This window comes from Nuphar pumila, chromosome 9 (assembly GCF_984573655.1).
Source record: "Nuphar pumila chromosome 9, dmNupPumi1.hap1.1, whole genome shotgun sequence".
In the NCBI taxonomy this organism is placed as follows: domain Eukaryota; kingdom Viridiplantae; phylum Streptophyta; class Magnoliopsida; order Nymphaeales; family Nymphaeaceae; genus Nuphar; species Nuphar pumila.
This window is the reverse complement of record NC_143257.1, coordinates 24,844,637-24,858,761: the sequence shown is the minus strand read 5'-3', so window position 1 is coordinate 24,858,761 and position 14,125 is coordinate 24,844,637. Positions and strand designations below refer to the sequence as shown.

The 14,125-nt window shown below is 35.9% G+C and overlaps 1 protein-coding gene across 1 annotated transcript; it reads right to left on the bottom strand.

Moving 5' to 3' along the window:
- Window positions 1-10,947: 10,947 nt before the first annotated feature.
- On the bottom strand, window positions 10,948-13,758 carry LOC149828498 (cytokinin riboside 5'-monophosphate phosphoribohydrolase LOG8-like). Its single transcript, XM_090017067.1, has 7 exons — window positions 13,648-13,758; window positions 13,226-13,323; window positions 13,060-13,090; window positions 11,765-11,864; window positions 11,590-11,660; window positions 11,348-11,491; window positions 10,948-11,028 (listed from the first exon to the last, which is right to left on the bottom strand). The coding sequence occupies exons 1-7, from the start codon at window positions 13,756-13,758 to the stop codon at window positions 10,948-10,950; spliced, it is 636 nt and encodes a 211-aa protein (XP_089873193.1).
- Between the last annotated feature and the right edge of the window lie 367 nt (window positions 13,759-14,125).

The window sequence follows — 14,125 nt, the reverse complement described above, 5'->3', positions numbered from 1 at the left end:
TTCTTGAGAAAATCTTGAGAAAATCAATGATTTCATGATGCAAATGACATGAGTGAATGAATGTACTTTGAAAAGATTTTCTAAGAAATTTGTTGGAAAAATATGCATTAAGTCAAGATAAATCCTTCACATATTCTGACTGTGGCCATGAATATGTTCAGAATTTAGTTGATTTGATGCACATGATTTTGAAAACTTTGGAAATATGATGTGCATTTTAAGATAGCCTAAGAGTGTAGGCTCAATGTGACTAGTAGAAAGATGATGGATCTGGGTCTCGTCCATATTCCGACTAGGGCCGTAAATATGGATCCCACCGAGTCCATCAACTCCCTAAGAGTTGGTGCACGTGCCATTCGTGAACATCCATAGTGCTTTTGAAATAAAATGCATGAATCATATAATCAGGATATTGCATAAATTTAAACTATATGATATGCATCCTAGTCTAAGCAGGAAATTAACTCTCTTATTCCAAAATTTACATTATTACATCACTAAATAAAGGAAATAAAAGAAATTTGCAGACTTCAGCTCCTTCTTTTGAATGTTCCTGCCAAACTTGAAATAAGGTTAGCTCAAATATGTGGGTTTTTCCAAGATTTTCCAATAATATTATGAAATTATTGGACTTAATTGGATATAAACCCTATTCTCATGCTTCCTTGATATTTGAAATGATGAAAATGCTAGAAATTCAGTAGAAAACAATTTGAAATTCGGAATTGAGGTTAAAATGACCAAAATACCCCTAAAATTAAAGTTACATCTTTAAAATCAGGGTTTTTTGAAGGAAAACTAGGTAAAATTGAGATTTCGAAATTCAAATTGAATCCAATGATGATAAAACGCAGTATGAGGCATGATGCCATGCTGCCAAACATATTATGACTGTAAAATCAGAATTTGACATTTTGAAATTTAGCCAAAATAGCGAATTTCGCTTGTTTTTCACTTGGATCCGGGTCCTGCGGGACCCTGTTTTGGTATTGTGGCTAATCCGAACCTCAAATGGATTCCAAATTGTACCAAATTCGGTATGAAGCATCTACTTACTCTGATAAATAGCCTAGAATGCTAAAAAGCATGAAACGATATGATTTAAATGCCAAAATTCAAAGAAAGTCCTAAAATGGTGGATTTTGCCTATGGATCCGAACCAAATGCAATGCTTAACATGATAATGCAAGTATTACACCATGAAAACTTCTGATATTTTGCAGACTGCTAAAAGACCCGAAATGGAACATTTTTGGCTTTTACAGCCTCGGGATTTGAGCCATGGTGAGTTCAATAACAGGGATTTAGTTCTGACAGAGGTAAAAATCATCCTAATCTGATTTAAAATGCCAAACAAATATAAGACAGCCATGGAAATTTATGAAATTAATCAGAGATATGAACGACACCTACATGAACAACTTTCATGTTTATGACTTCAGCATTTGATCAACATAAACACAGAGAACAATATAATTATTCCTGCCTAAACTAACAGAACAGACAAATGTAGCAAAACAGAGGACTGACAAAAAAAAATCCGAAGCAGGTATCAACACTGTTCTAAAAATCACAGGCTTTTAGACGCAAACAGAGGACATCTCGGACACAATTTTCACTTTTTATAGTTTTGGATTTGGAGCAACACACAAAGATAACCCATAGCCCTAAGTCGATCCAAGATCTCAGAGGCCCAAATTAGGCTCTGACACGTGTCCCGAACTCTCGGATTTTTGTCAGACATTAAAAAAAATCATACAAATCTGAAAAAATTATATTAAAAACTAGACATTATCCCTAATTCATAACATTTTTCGAATCAAAAATAGGATCGCCCATGAGGGATATCTCGATTTTAAAAGTCGGCAAATGATTTTCAAAACGCATCCCGGGTGACAAAACCTGACTTGCCATTTTGAATGTTTACCTCCGTAAACAAATTCAAATGCCTCCTAATTTTTGGCAAAATTTTAGGGACACCTAAGGGCGCATTTCGTGATTTTTTTGGGATTTTTAATAAAACATAATTGCATGAAATGACGTGTGGACTGACTGACAAAAACAGAGACCTACTGAAAATAAGCAGAATTGAAATAAATGCCTAATTAATCCTAATTAATTCATGAAATGTACTAAATGAATTAAATAAAATGCAAATTAAATCTAGCTAACTACGTGCATGTTAAAAATCATCAAGGAAGTATAATTATGTATTTTTATATATGTCGTTTTATGAGAATAGCTCAATCCATCCCTCGGATGAGCTCTTTCTTCAAACGACAACACGAATCAAACCAAAAGAATTATCATAGTGAAATCAATAGAAATGGATGCTTACCTTGTGTTCTCCAGCGGTTTTAGAACTCCCAAAATGAGTGGCTACCTTGATAATGGGCTCCAGAGGGGCGTGAATCCAGAGAAAACCAAGAAAGAATGAAAATGGAATTCTGAAGTTCAATTCTCAAACAGGGCTCTCAGAGTGAAAATGCTAAATCCAAAAGAAGCTCCCCTAGGCTGGGCATGGGGCCTTGTATTTATAAGGATTTTTGGAAAATTTTGAAATTCAAAGAAGCTTAATCTGAGCCCTCCATGTGGCACTATCTCAGAGGGTGTTGTCTTGGAGTTTGAAATTCAAATTCTGCTTTATTCTGGAAGGAGGAGAGACTTCCATGTGGCGCCATCTCAGAGCATCCACATTGCCACGTGTTAGAAGGTAGGAGCAGAGGAAGCAGAAGACGCCACCTCAGAGGGGTTTGAATTCTACTTTTTCTGATGAAAGGAGAGACTGACATGTGGCGCCATCTCAGAGCATCTTCATTGACATGTGTCAGAAGGAAAGGCAGAGGATTCAGATGGTGCCACCTCAGAGAGAGTTTGAAATTTAAATTTCTGCTTTTTCTAGAGGAAAGGAGAGACTTCCATGTGGCACCACCTCAGGGTGGCTCCTACAATGACATGTGGCAAGAGGGAGGAAAAGGGACACGTGGCACCATCTCACACAAAATAGAAAAGGTGAAGTTCAGGATTTGCGCCACCTCAGACTGGAGTTTGAACATTTGAATTCTAGCTTTCTCTGAAGGAGGCAGAAAGTGACATGTGTCACTTGCTTTTTCTAAAGAAAGCAGAGAGAGACACGTGTCCCTTGCTTTTTCTGAGAAGAGCAGAGGGTGACATGTGTCACTTGTTTTTTCTGAGAAAAGCAGGGAGTGACATGTGTCTTCTACTTTTTCTAAAGGAAGCTGGAGATGACGTGTCATCTACTTTTCTGAGAAAAATAGGAGGGAGACATGTGTCCTCTGCTTTTTCTGAAAGGAGCAGAGATTGACATGTGTCGCTTGCTTTTCCTGAGGAAATGAGAGAGTGACATGTGTCACCTGCAGGAGACATAATTCAAATGGTGCCACCTCAGGGGAGACAAGTTCTACTTTTTCTGAACAGGACAACACATGACACGTGGCATCTCATGGTGACCTTGGAATGACACATGGCACAGGTGTGAAAATGGTAGACATTGACACATGGCATAAAATGAAGAGGATGACTAATGACATGTGGCGGCATCTTAAGGTGGCTCCACACTGACACGTGTCAAAGGATGGCAGAAGAGAGAAGGTGACATGTGGCGCCAACTCTAGGTGAACCCTATGCTGACACATGGCAGGTAAATGGGAGGAGAGAGAAAAGACAAGTGGCACCAATCCAGGGGACAAGGCTCCTATATTTTTGGGTTTTTCAAAATTCAAATTTTCAAAAGAAAAGCTTGTGTGACACCACCTCAGTGTGGGTCCCACATTGCTTCTTTACTGAAATAAGGATAAAACAACAACTTCTTTTTTTGGAATTTTCATAAAATCTGGACTAATTGATAAAACAGGAATTTTTGGAAAGAGTTGGCCCCTGTAGGGCAATTTTGTAAAAGGAAGATATTTAAAATTGTCAAAAGGGCAAAATCTGAGGTGAAGTGGCTGAAATCCATATTGAAAACTATCCAGATCATTTTCTTGAGAAAATATTTTGAAATTCAGAGTCCTGGGGGTAAAATGGGAAGAATTGATAATTTTGAAGACCCAGGGTTTTGAAATCAATTTTGAAAAGAGTTGAAATTCTAATCTGGATTGAAAATTTTTGAAATCGAGAGTTCTGGACCTCGAAATGACATGTTGTGCAGTGCAGTGATATGAAATGCTCATGCAATGATATGCAATGTCATGTCTTATGCAATAGAATCTTGAACCAAGACTTGGAGATTCCTGTTTTCTGTCAGAGAAAAAAAAATTTGAACATCTGAGCTAAAGATAGAGAAATTTTGAGAGTTCCAGATGAAATTTGGACTTTTGCAAGGTCCAAGCTTAAAAAATGACCATTTTGCCCTCCGATGATTTCAAAGGTTGAATGATGATGTTTGGTAAAAATGTCGGGGAGGTGAGTGAAAATTTGGGGTGTTTACAATCTATTGGCTTCAACCTTTTATTATCAATTTTTCTTTTTTTGTTTTATTGTTGTTGTTGTCCCATTGGACATCATATGCTTGATTTGCCATATTCATGGCACTGTGTTAGTTAACCCTGCAACCCAATATTTTTTTCACTGTATCTGCTCACTAACTCTTCATATACACAGTCACCATCTCACCTGTATCATGCTCCATTTATTGCATTCTCACTATATCATCATGCACTGCCGTAGCACATGTATCACACACAGCAACCTATGCTGTCACCACTGCCACAAACCAGCACCATCTTCCATTGGTAGGAGTCGGTTCACTGATGAATTAGTCTTCATCAAACCACCATTATAGTTCATTCTAATACCCACTGTGCGCCAACCCTACACATTTCCAACAATAACACCTTGTATTGGTTGCTGCCACATTGGTTGCACCCCTGCATTGACACCTTATACCTGTGTGCACAGTTGTAACACCCATACTAACCCCAATGCTCATCTTTCTTATTCCGCAAGGTATTGTATATGTCATATATGTATATTTATACATATATATACATACCTATATATATATGCATATATGCATATATACATAGGCATGTATATAAGTATATATATCATTTTCTATCTTTTCCTCATAAATATCTTGACATATGAGCATTTCACCATTGGCATCTCTGAAATCCATATATGAGCAATTCTTTTCTATATTCATATTAACTAAGTGTTTTTTCAGGAAATATGTGGAAAATATCATTACTTGGGATTTATATTTTCAATTTTAAGTGTTATAATAAGTTAGGTCTTAATGAGAATTTACATTCCCAGCTTTTAGATAGAATGAATGAGCATAGTAGATGTCATGAATTGCTTGTTTTCATGCTTTTTGCCTTTATTTTTCAAAATCTCATAATGGTGAAACACGAATGGCACATGCACCATTTTGCAAAAGGTAATTAATCCTAAGTTGACGATTTACATCAATGGCCATAGTCAGGATGTAAACAAAACTTAGGATTTTTATCTTTTATAAAATAACACTGGATCCACACTGGATCCTTTTCAAATTTCATCATATTTTCTTTAAATATATTCCTCTTTTATCAGAGATGATCACACTCGGTCGTATAAAACCACGCTCCATCAGCTCCTGCAACTGCTTCTTCAGTACTTCCAACTCTGTTGGTGCCATCCGGTAAGGTGCTCTTGATATTGGCTTCGTACCCGACATAAGTTCGATCCCAAACTTGACTTTCCGCTGAGGAGGAAGTCCAGAAAGTTCCTCTGGAAATATGTCGGCAAAATCGCGGACAATTTCCAAATCCTCAATCAGAGTCGACTTCATTTCTCCTCCGATCATACTGACTAGGAAAGACATATCTCCCCGATGGACATACTTCTGGGCCTTGAGGGTCGAAATAACCCTATTCTTTATTTCAGGCATGTAAACACCCCAAAATTTTCAAAATTTTATAAATATTCCCTTTTTTGCCCCTAGCCCCCATTTTCTGAGAAAATTGAGCCAATCTCCATCAAAATTCCATTTATTTCCTGGATTTACGGGAATCAAATCCATTTTCTATATCTGACTCGATTTTGGATCCAGATCCAGTATCAAAATCTAAATCTGAGTCTCGTTATCCAATCTTTAAACCAAATTTACAAAAATATCAAAAATAATTTCTGAAAGGCTCATATCATTCATCCGGTATCTAGTTTGGATCCACTGTCCTATATTTCTTGATTCGAGGTCCAAAAACTTGAATATTTCCTCAAAACCAGGACCCAAACTTGTTTCCTGAATAAATTTCCAAAAAAATAACCTCAAATTCTCAGAAAACCCTTCTTTTGTAAATACTTTTAAATTTCGCAAAAATAGTTTAAAATCCTTTGTTTTCTCATAGTTTTAGAGTTTTTATTTCAAAAACACAAAACAATACAAAAATTATAAAGAAAAAGAATAAAAAAATAAAAGAATAGAAAAGAGAATACAAAAGAATAGTTTAGAAACCCTTTTCTTAAAAGTATTTGTTTTGCTAAAACCCTCTTTTGAGAAAGCTTTTTGAAAGAGCCACTTTTTCAAAAAAAATCCAAACATGGTGGACTCAAATCATAGAATTTCTAACTGTTTCCCGTTATAAAAAGAGCCACAGAGTCTCCGATTTCCCATCCATGACCCATCGATCGCCCCTCTCTCGAAGCATCCATTAAGCGCCTTCATCCAGCCCACCCACGACTCATCTCTCGCTTGCTCTTTCCTTCCTCTCTCTGAAGCGTTGGAATCTTCGGGTAAGAAGAGCATTTTCAGAATCTTTTTCTGAATCATCATCCTCTGAGAGAGTTGGAAAGGCAAGATTTTTCTGTGTAGGTTGTTCTTCTTCCCTTCTTTCTTTCATATGAACTTCATAGGCCATAAGATTGCCTATTAAGTCATCCAGAGTAAGCTTGGAAAGATCTTGGGCTTCTTCAATAGCTGTAGTCTTTTTCTCCCAATCAGTTGTGAGAGATCTCAAGATCTTTTTTACCTTATCAGTCTGGGAATGAGTTTCTCCCAGAGATTTAAGATCATTGGTGATATTGGTGAATCTAGTGAACATTTCAGTAATGGTTTCATCTTTGATCATCTTGAAAAGTTCGTATTTTCGAACCAATGATGAGATCTTAGCTTCTTTTACTTTGTTTGTTCCCTCATGAATAACTTCCAGAGAATGCCAAATATCATGAGCAGAATCACAGATGGATATTCTGTTAAATTCATTTTGGTCTATGGCACAATATAAAGCATTCATGGCTTTTGAATTTAAGTTTGCCATTTTTCTTTCTTCATCAGTCCATGAAGAGTAGTCTGATGTAGGAGAAGAATATGGATATTCTATGATATTCCATACAGCAAAATCTACAGACTTGAGAAATATGATCATTCTACATTTCCAGTAGCCATAGTTAGTGCCATTAAAAAAAGGAGGGCGAGATAAGTGTTGACCTTCGATATCACGAGCATAAGAGGTTGATGTCATTTTTGTGTCGAAAGACTTGTTATGTCGAAACCAGCAGAACCTGCTCTGATACCAAATGAAATTCCACTAGAGGGGGGGGTGAATAGTGAAATACGATGCAGATCGATAAAATAAAAAATAAGGCAATAAGGCACAACACAATAAACACAGGATTTATATTGGTTCGGCCGAGTTACTGACCTACATCCAGTCCCCAAGTAAAACACTTGAGCCTTCCACTATAACATTCGAGTCACCAGATAAATAGTACAACACTCTCTTCCTCAGAGGTCTACTTCTCTCAACAGAGAAGAAAAACACCCTCTTCCTCAGAGGTCTACTTCTCTCAACAGAGAAGGGAAACACCCTCTTCCTCAGAGGTCTACTTCTCTCAACAGAGAAGGGAAAACACCCTCTTTCACAGAGGTCTACTTCTCTCAACAGAGAAGGGATACAATCAGAAATCAGAAAGTTACAACACTTTCCTATAGAACCTTCAGAATGATATGCAATGTATGAATGCACGTATGAAGATTCTCAGAATGATCTTTTTCTTTTCTTACACACTTGTATTTTTCTGAGAGCTTTTCTTGACTTTTTCTCTTTCTTTTTCTAAGCTCTTTTCTCAGAGTGTCGAGCAGGAATTTTTCTCGTTGAAAGCTTGCTTGTCTTTTCACACTGTTGTGTTTGTATATATATATAGTCTTTAGAAAACTAGTCGTCGTCTTTTTGAAATGATTGTCCTTTTGGGATATGAGAAGTCAGGTCATTTCAAAAACAACTTAGTGTAAAAAAGATAAGTGTACTATATTGCTTTTTCAAAAAGTCTTCTTTCCATACGAAGCATTTTTGGAGTACACTATTCGTTGGTGTATTTTAAATGAGTTATTATTTGTATTAGGTCTTTTCTCATAATAAATGTTCTGTAGTATTTTTGAACGTTGAAGTGTAGTTTATCATGTAGTTTTGTCTTTACTCAATTTAATGGTTTGTAGTACATTGAACGTTGGAATATATTCTATCATGTAATTTTGTCTTTACTCAATTTAATGAATATTAGTATATTAATATTTTTCTTACAAGTCGTCACTTATAATAAATGTATGTAAGTGTGATAAATGTTTGTTGAGTACTTTATTTATAAATGGTCATTTCTTAAAAGCTTTTTGGAATAGCATTTAATGTTTACAGATGGAATGATGACTTTAAGTAAGTCGACATTCTTGAGTATGGGTTTTATTTATAAATAAATAGTCATTTCTCAAATGCTTTTTGAGGTGGCATTTAATGCTTACAGAAAGAAATGGTCATTTCTTATTTTAATAAAATAATATTTATTTTCTCAAATCGTCAATTCTAAAATGAATGGTTGTGAAGTACACTAAATGCTTGAGTAATACTTATATTACAAATAGTCATTTCTCAAATAAATGCTTGTGTATTATCTTTTCATAATTTGTCTTTTCTTACATAAATGTTTATGTATTATGAACAAAAATTTCTTACGTAAAAATTTGTGTATTATGAACTAATGCATTTTGTCTTTTCTTACATAAATGCTTATGTATTATGAACCAATACATCTTTTCACATTTTGTTTTTTCTTACATAAATGCTTATGTATTATGAACCAATACATCTTTTCACATTTTGTCTTTTCTTACATAAATGCTTATGTATTATGAACCAATACATCTTTTCACATTTTGTCTTTTCTTACATAAATGCTTATGTATTATGAACCAAAATTTCTTACGTAAATGTTTGTGTATTATGAATTAATTCATTTTGTCTTTTTCTTTCATATTTGAAATCATTAGCTTTTATATCTTGTCAAAATGTCTTTTTCATAAATGCTTGTAAGAAAGTACAATTAATGCTTTTAAAATCATGAGCTATTATATCTTGTCAAAATGTCTTTTTCATAAATGCTTGTAAGAAAGTACAATTAATGCTTTTGAAATCATGAGCTATTATATCTTGTCAAAATGTATTTTTCATAAATGCTTGTAGGAAGTACAATGATTTGTTTCAAAAAGGTGTTTTTGAAATGCTACAATATACATAACGTATCCTTTTATGAAAGCTTAACTTTTTGTAAATAAATGGCTTGTATGATTTCAAAGCATATAGTCTAATATGAAATATGCATGCTTCTGAAGGTTCTGTTACATATGACTCTAAAGAAGAAAAAAGTCTTCATCTTGAGGAAGCCGATCTTCTTGGATAATCTTTATGAATGTATGGCCCATCAAGCTTTTTCTTCAAAGTAGTATGATTGCATCAAATAGTTGCACTTGATCAAGTTGTCTTCACTCTTCTTAAGTGAAATAACCTCGCATCAAATACTCGTTAAATACATAGCACATCATATCCAGTCATAATATAACATATTCAGTTTCACATATGAAAGCATATCATATTTATCATATCTCATGAAAGCATATCATGTATTTATCATGTATCATATATATGCATCATGAAAGCATATCATATTTATCATGTATCATCAAAACATAGTTTCTCAACAATTTTTAGCCCTTCTTTACTACCTTCACACGTCTACCAAGGCACTCCCAATGGGACGTCGACCTCCAGGTAGAGCCCACTAGGGCCAGCTGGCCCTTCGAAGTCCTCCTTGGATCTGAGTCCTGCCAAGTGAAGTCCAATTCTTCCTTGCACTGCTCCACCCAATGCCTCTTCAGATCTGGGTTCGTTTGGACCCATACCAATGATTTCCAATTTGGATCCGGGTTTAATTGGATCCGTATCAAAAGTTATCAAAATAGGTAGTTTGCTTGATTTAGAATTAGGAAAATTGTATCTATTTATAAATGAGTTACCTTTGTAGTTAGGCAGCTCAGTTGATTGGGATATGATATTCAATTAATTTATTTCCTTTAATTTCCAGTTAATTTCTTATTTTCTGCATTTTCCTATCAGTTTCTGCATTTTCTTAGATAATCTTGTAGTTGGGTAGAAGTTCCGTGTAAATCCGAGAACTGATTTACATCACAAACATGAATAAGAGGTAGCGCTCTTGCTTTCTCTCTTTCTCTCTCTCTCTCAAAAGAAATGATTCCATGTCCTTGTTTAGAAAAAGAGCTGGAGTATTCGAAAAAACAGCTGCATCCCTGCTGACAATGTCCTAGTCTTGCAGTTTTGTTTATCTGGCAGCTCATGTGGTAAGGTACTACTATTTGAAACATGTTAGTCTTCCCATCGCATTAGCATGTTAAGTCATGATCTGGAGAGCAGATCCAGTAACTCAGCTGTGTACCTTGCAAAGATACCCAGCCCAGTGAGTGGATGCCAAGAATCACAAACCCCTCCCCACATTCCCAATGACTGGATATGAGTGGCAAGTAAGGGGAGGGAAATTGATGAAAAGTAATAACATCTAATGGGCCTTTGAATCCACTTTCATATACACAAATACCACAACAAAGAATCAGGTGGGCATATAACAGTTACTGCTATAAAGTCTGATTATCAAGGCAGATCAAACTCGGTCAAGTAGCCTTAGTTGTTCGATCTCCCAGCTTTTACGTGGTGCGACTTGTTCATGGAGTGGTGTATATTCCTACATGTTCAATGGGAAGAGAGCATGAGTACCAATCACAGTTTAAAACAAGCAACCAACTTGGCGTTTATCTCAATTGCTTCTTAAATCAACCCGGTTGGCTCATTTGACACATGAGTACATCAACATTGGTCTTCTGACTATGCTCCGATCAAATCAGGTCTAAGCATCTGATACTGAAGTCCATTCACCAAGTTCTCAAAAACATAACATCAACCAACTTCACATCTAATTCATGTGGCTGAACAAACTGAGGTAATGTAGATGGCTACCAGAATTTACTAATAAATGAACACTGGAATAAGATCACAGAAAGTACCTCCATCTTAAGTATCAGTTCTTGTGCAGTTGGTGCAGAGACAACTATATGCCGAGCTGCTGGTTTTATAAATCCTTCAATAACACCGTTATCAAATAATGCAAGCAAGGAATTGTAGTATCCGTCAACATTTAACAGACCAACCTGAGTGAATTACAATTGGCTGCATTAGCAACCCAAACCAACCAGGGCCTTCCAAAATGAAAAAAACTGTTAGCATTAGTAAGGGGAGGGTAAATTACTGGTTTGTCATGAATACCAAGCTGTGACCACGTTATCATCTCCAGTAGTTCCTCCATGGTTCCATATCCTCCTAAGATATTGAAAAATCAACAAGGGTAAAGCATGTGACACGTAAAATACAGAATGACTGCTGATCTACTAAGCCTTTAGCTATGGACACAGAACAGGCATTACCAGGTAGAGCAATAAAAGCATCAGACTGCCGTGCCATTTCTGCTTTACGCTCATGCATGTCTGCAACTGTCTTCACATCACCAACAGCTTTGCCAGATATCTGCAAATGTTAAAAAATGTTTCATCCCTTGAGCCATCGCTACTATAAACCATTTAAGCATATAATGAAAAGTGTTCACATACATATTGACATGCATTAGAAGTCCATCACATTATCATGAAGGAGACTGTCTTTCTTCAGACCTATCATTGGTTCACAGCAAAAGATACTGGACCATATTGCCAAGAAAAACATGATGCTTAAAAGAGAGAAAAAGATATTTGGGCTGCCATGAGCTCCTTAAGTTGCAATTAGAAACAGGGTTATAATTTTTTTTTGATAGGTGAAAAAGGATCATAATTGCTCCAACAAAACTTCTAAAAATATTGCTTTCATGCTTTGGTAATACAGGCTACATTTGACAAAATATAACCTTTCCGATAATGGATCATTAACTGTAAGACAGCCAGACAGGCGACAAGTATAAGTTGCATAGCACAATGGCACTGCTAACTATCCTTATCAACAGCGCAAACATAAGTGCTCGCTCATCCAAATGATGGACAATTGCATGAGATTGCAAGATGAAATTCCCCACAACAAATTCTCTTGATTGGTTGGTTGGAAAAAGAGAATCAAGCCATGACGAGCATTTACATTATTGTAGGTTCTTTAGAGCAGGTAAGGATTGTGTTGAAAGTTCTGTCTAACAGGATATACTAGGAAAATGAAAAGGACTTCAATAAATGACCATGGACAAGAACACCAAACTAATTCCATAGCCACAATCATGACGTTTTTAGTGACAACCATTACTGTTGGAAGAAAAGTAGTTACACACATCAGAAAGACCTCTTTCTCTCTCTCTTTCGAAATGTATTGTTATCCAGAATTTGACATTTTTAGCTAATTTAGAACATTTCCAATTCCAATTCCACCTTGAAAGTTTGAAAAACATTCTTCATTCTAAATTAAATACAGAACAGCAGAAAGCTTCCAATTTTTCTTATGAAAGATTTCCTTTTCACGTATCCAAATTGAATTCTGTGAAAGTTGAATTAAGATTAAAGAACAATATTTACACATCACACCACATTTCCAAGAGCTAGGTCTGCAAAGATATTCAAAAATTCATCCGCAAGTTTCTATATTTAATTGAAGAACACTAACAAAGGAAAAGTCACATTCCCAAAGTAAATATAGTAATTAAAAGCATGCTGCGTAATAGAAACAAAGCCTCAGTTTTATGTAGTACCTCTGGTGTCATGAGGGCTGTGGGGATGACCCTGTGATTAATAATAACCCAGAAAAATGGGGCCGAAAAAAAAAAACAGCTCAGACCAGGCTAGTTTTTAGTATAAATTCACAAAAATTAATTCTCTTCAAGATCATATATTGCTTGAATTTCTAGGATTCCTTACCCAAGAACATGGCAGCCACCATCAAAGACGGTCTTAGCAATCAAACCCATTAGTCCTGCACTCCCCCCACCATAAATCAAATCTATCTTCCTTTTCACCTAAAAGTCACAAAGATAACACGAGCAAAAAACAAAAAAGGACAAACATCAAGAAATTACAAAAGGTTACCAAATTATTAAATGAACAACTCACAAGAATCATCACATGAAAAAACCCCACTCCCATCCATTTGCAAACCTTCAAATCCATGCACTGACCTTACCGAACTCATAAATAGATTACAAGAACAGCATCCCAGCAATCCATAACAACCATAGACAACAAAAAGGGGATTCAAGAAATAAAAAGGAGAAAGATAAGAGAAAATAGATGCCCAGAAAAGGACACAACTTTCCCCTAAATAAAGAAAAGCAGATACTAACCAATTCATTCCCCAAATCCAGAGCAGCATCACTAAACACTGTTCTGTTCCCTGAGCTGCTCCCACAAAAGACGCAAACTCTCTGGAATCTCTTCACACTATTCCGCTCCATCGTACCCAAGAAACGAAGATAAGAATATGCACTCTAAATTTAATCTCTCTTTGAGACCATCATCACAGAATCAGTTGTAGAAGAAGAATCCATGATCTCCAAATTCAGATACCAAGTTTTTCAGACAGCCCATCATCATTCTCACCACAACTCCAATCATGTAGAACTCACAAGGCACATGACAAGCACACAAAGACCACATTCTGCACTCCTTTCCAATCCAGTCACTCCTTTAGCAAGCAGCAATTTCCTATCTATCCCTCTGTCGGCATGTTTATAGAGGAAGAGAACAGAAATATCAATGCAAATTAATGCTGAAGTCTTCTAAAGTACCACCTCCAAATTTCAAGAAAAAAAAGGAACATAA

What these genes read in the sequence shown, in the direction of transcription:
- LOC149828498 (XM_090017067.1), bottom strand. Translation starts at nt 13,758, where the DNA reads ATGGAGCGGAATAGTGTGAAGAGATTCCAGAGAGTTTGCGTCTTTTGT. An exon ending in TGCTTTTATTGCTCTACCTG is followed by an intron (nt 11,661 to 11,764) that starts GTAATGCCTGTT and finishes TCAATATCTTAG; the next exon opens with GAGGATATGGAACCATGGAG. An exon ending in TTGGTATTCATGACAAACCA is followed by an intron (nt 11,492 to 11,589) that starts GTAATTTACCCT and finishes TAATTCACTCAG; the next exon opens with GTTGGTCTGTTAAATGTTGA.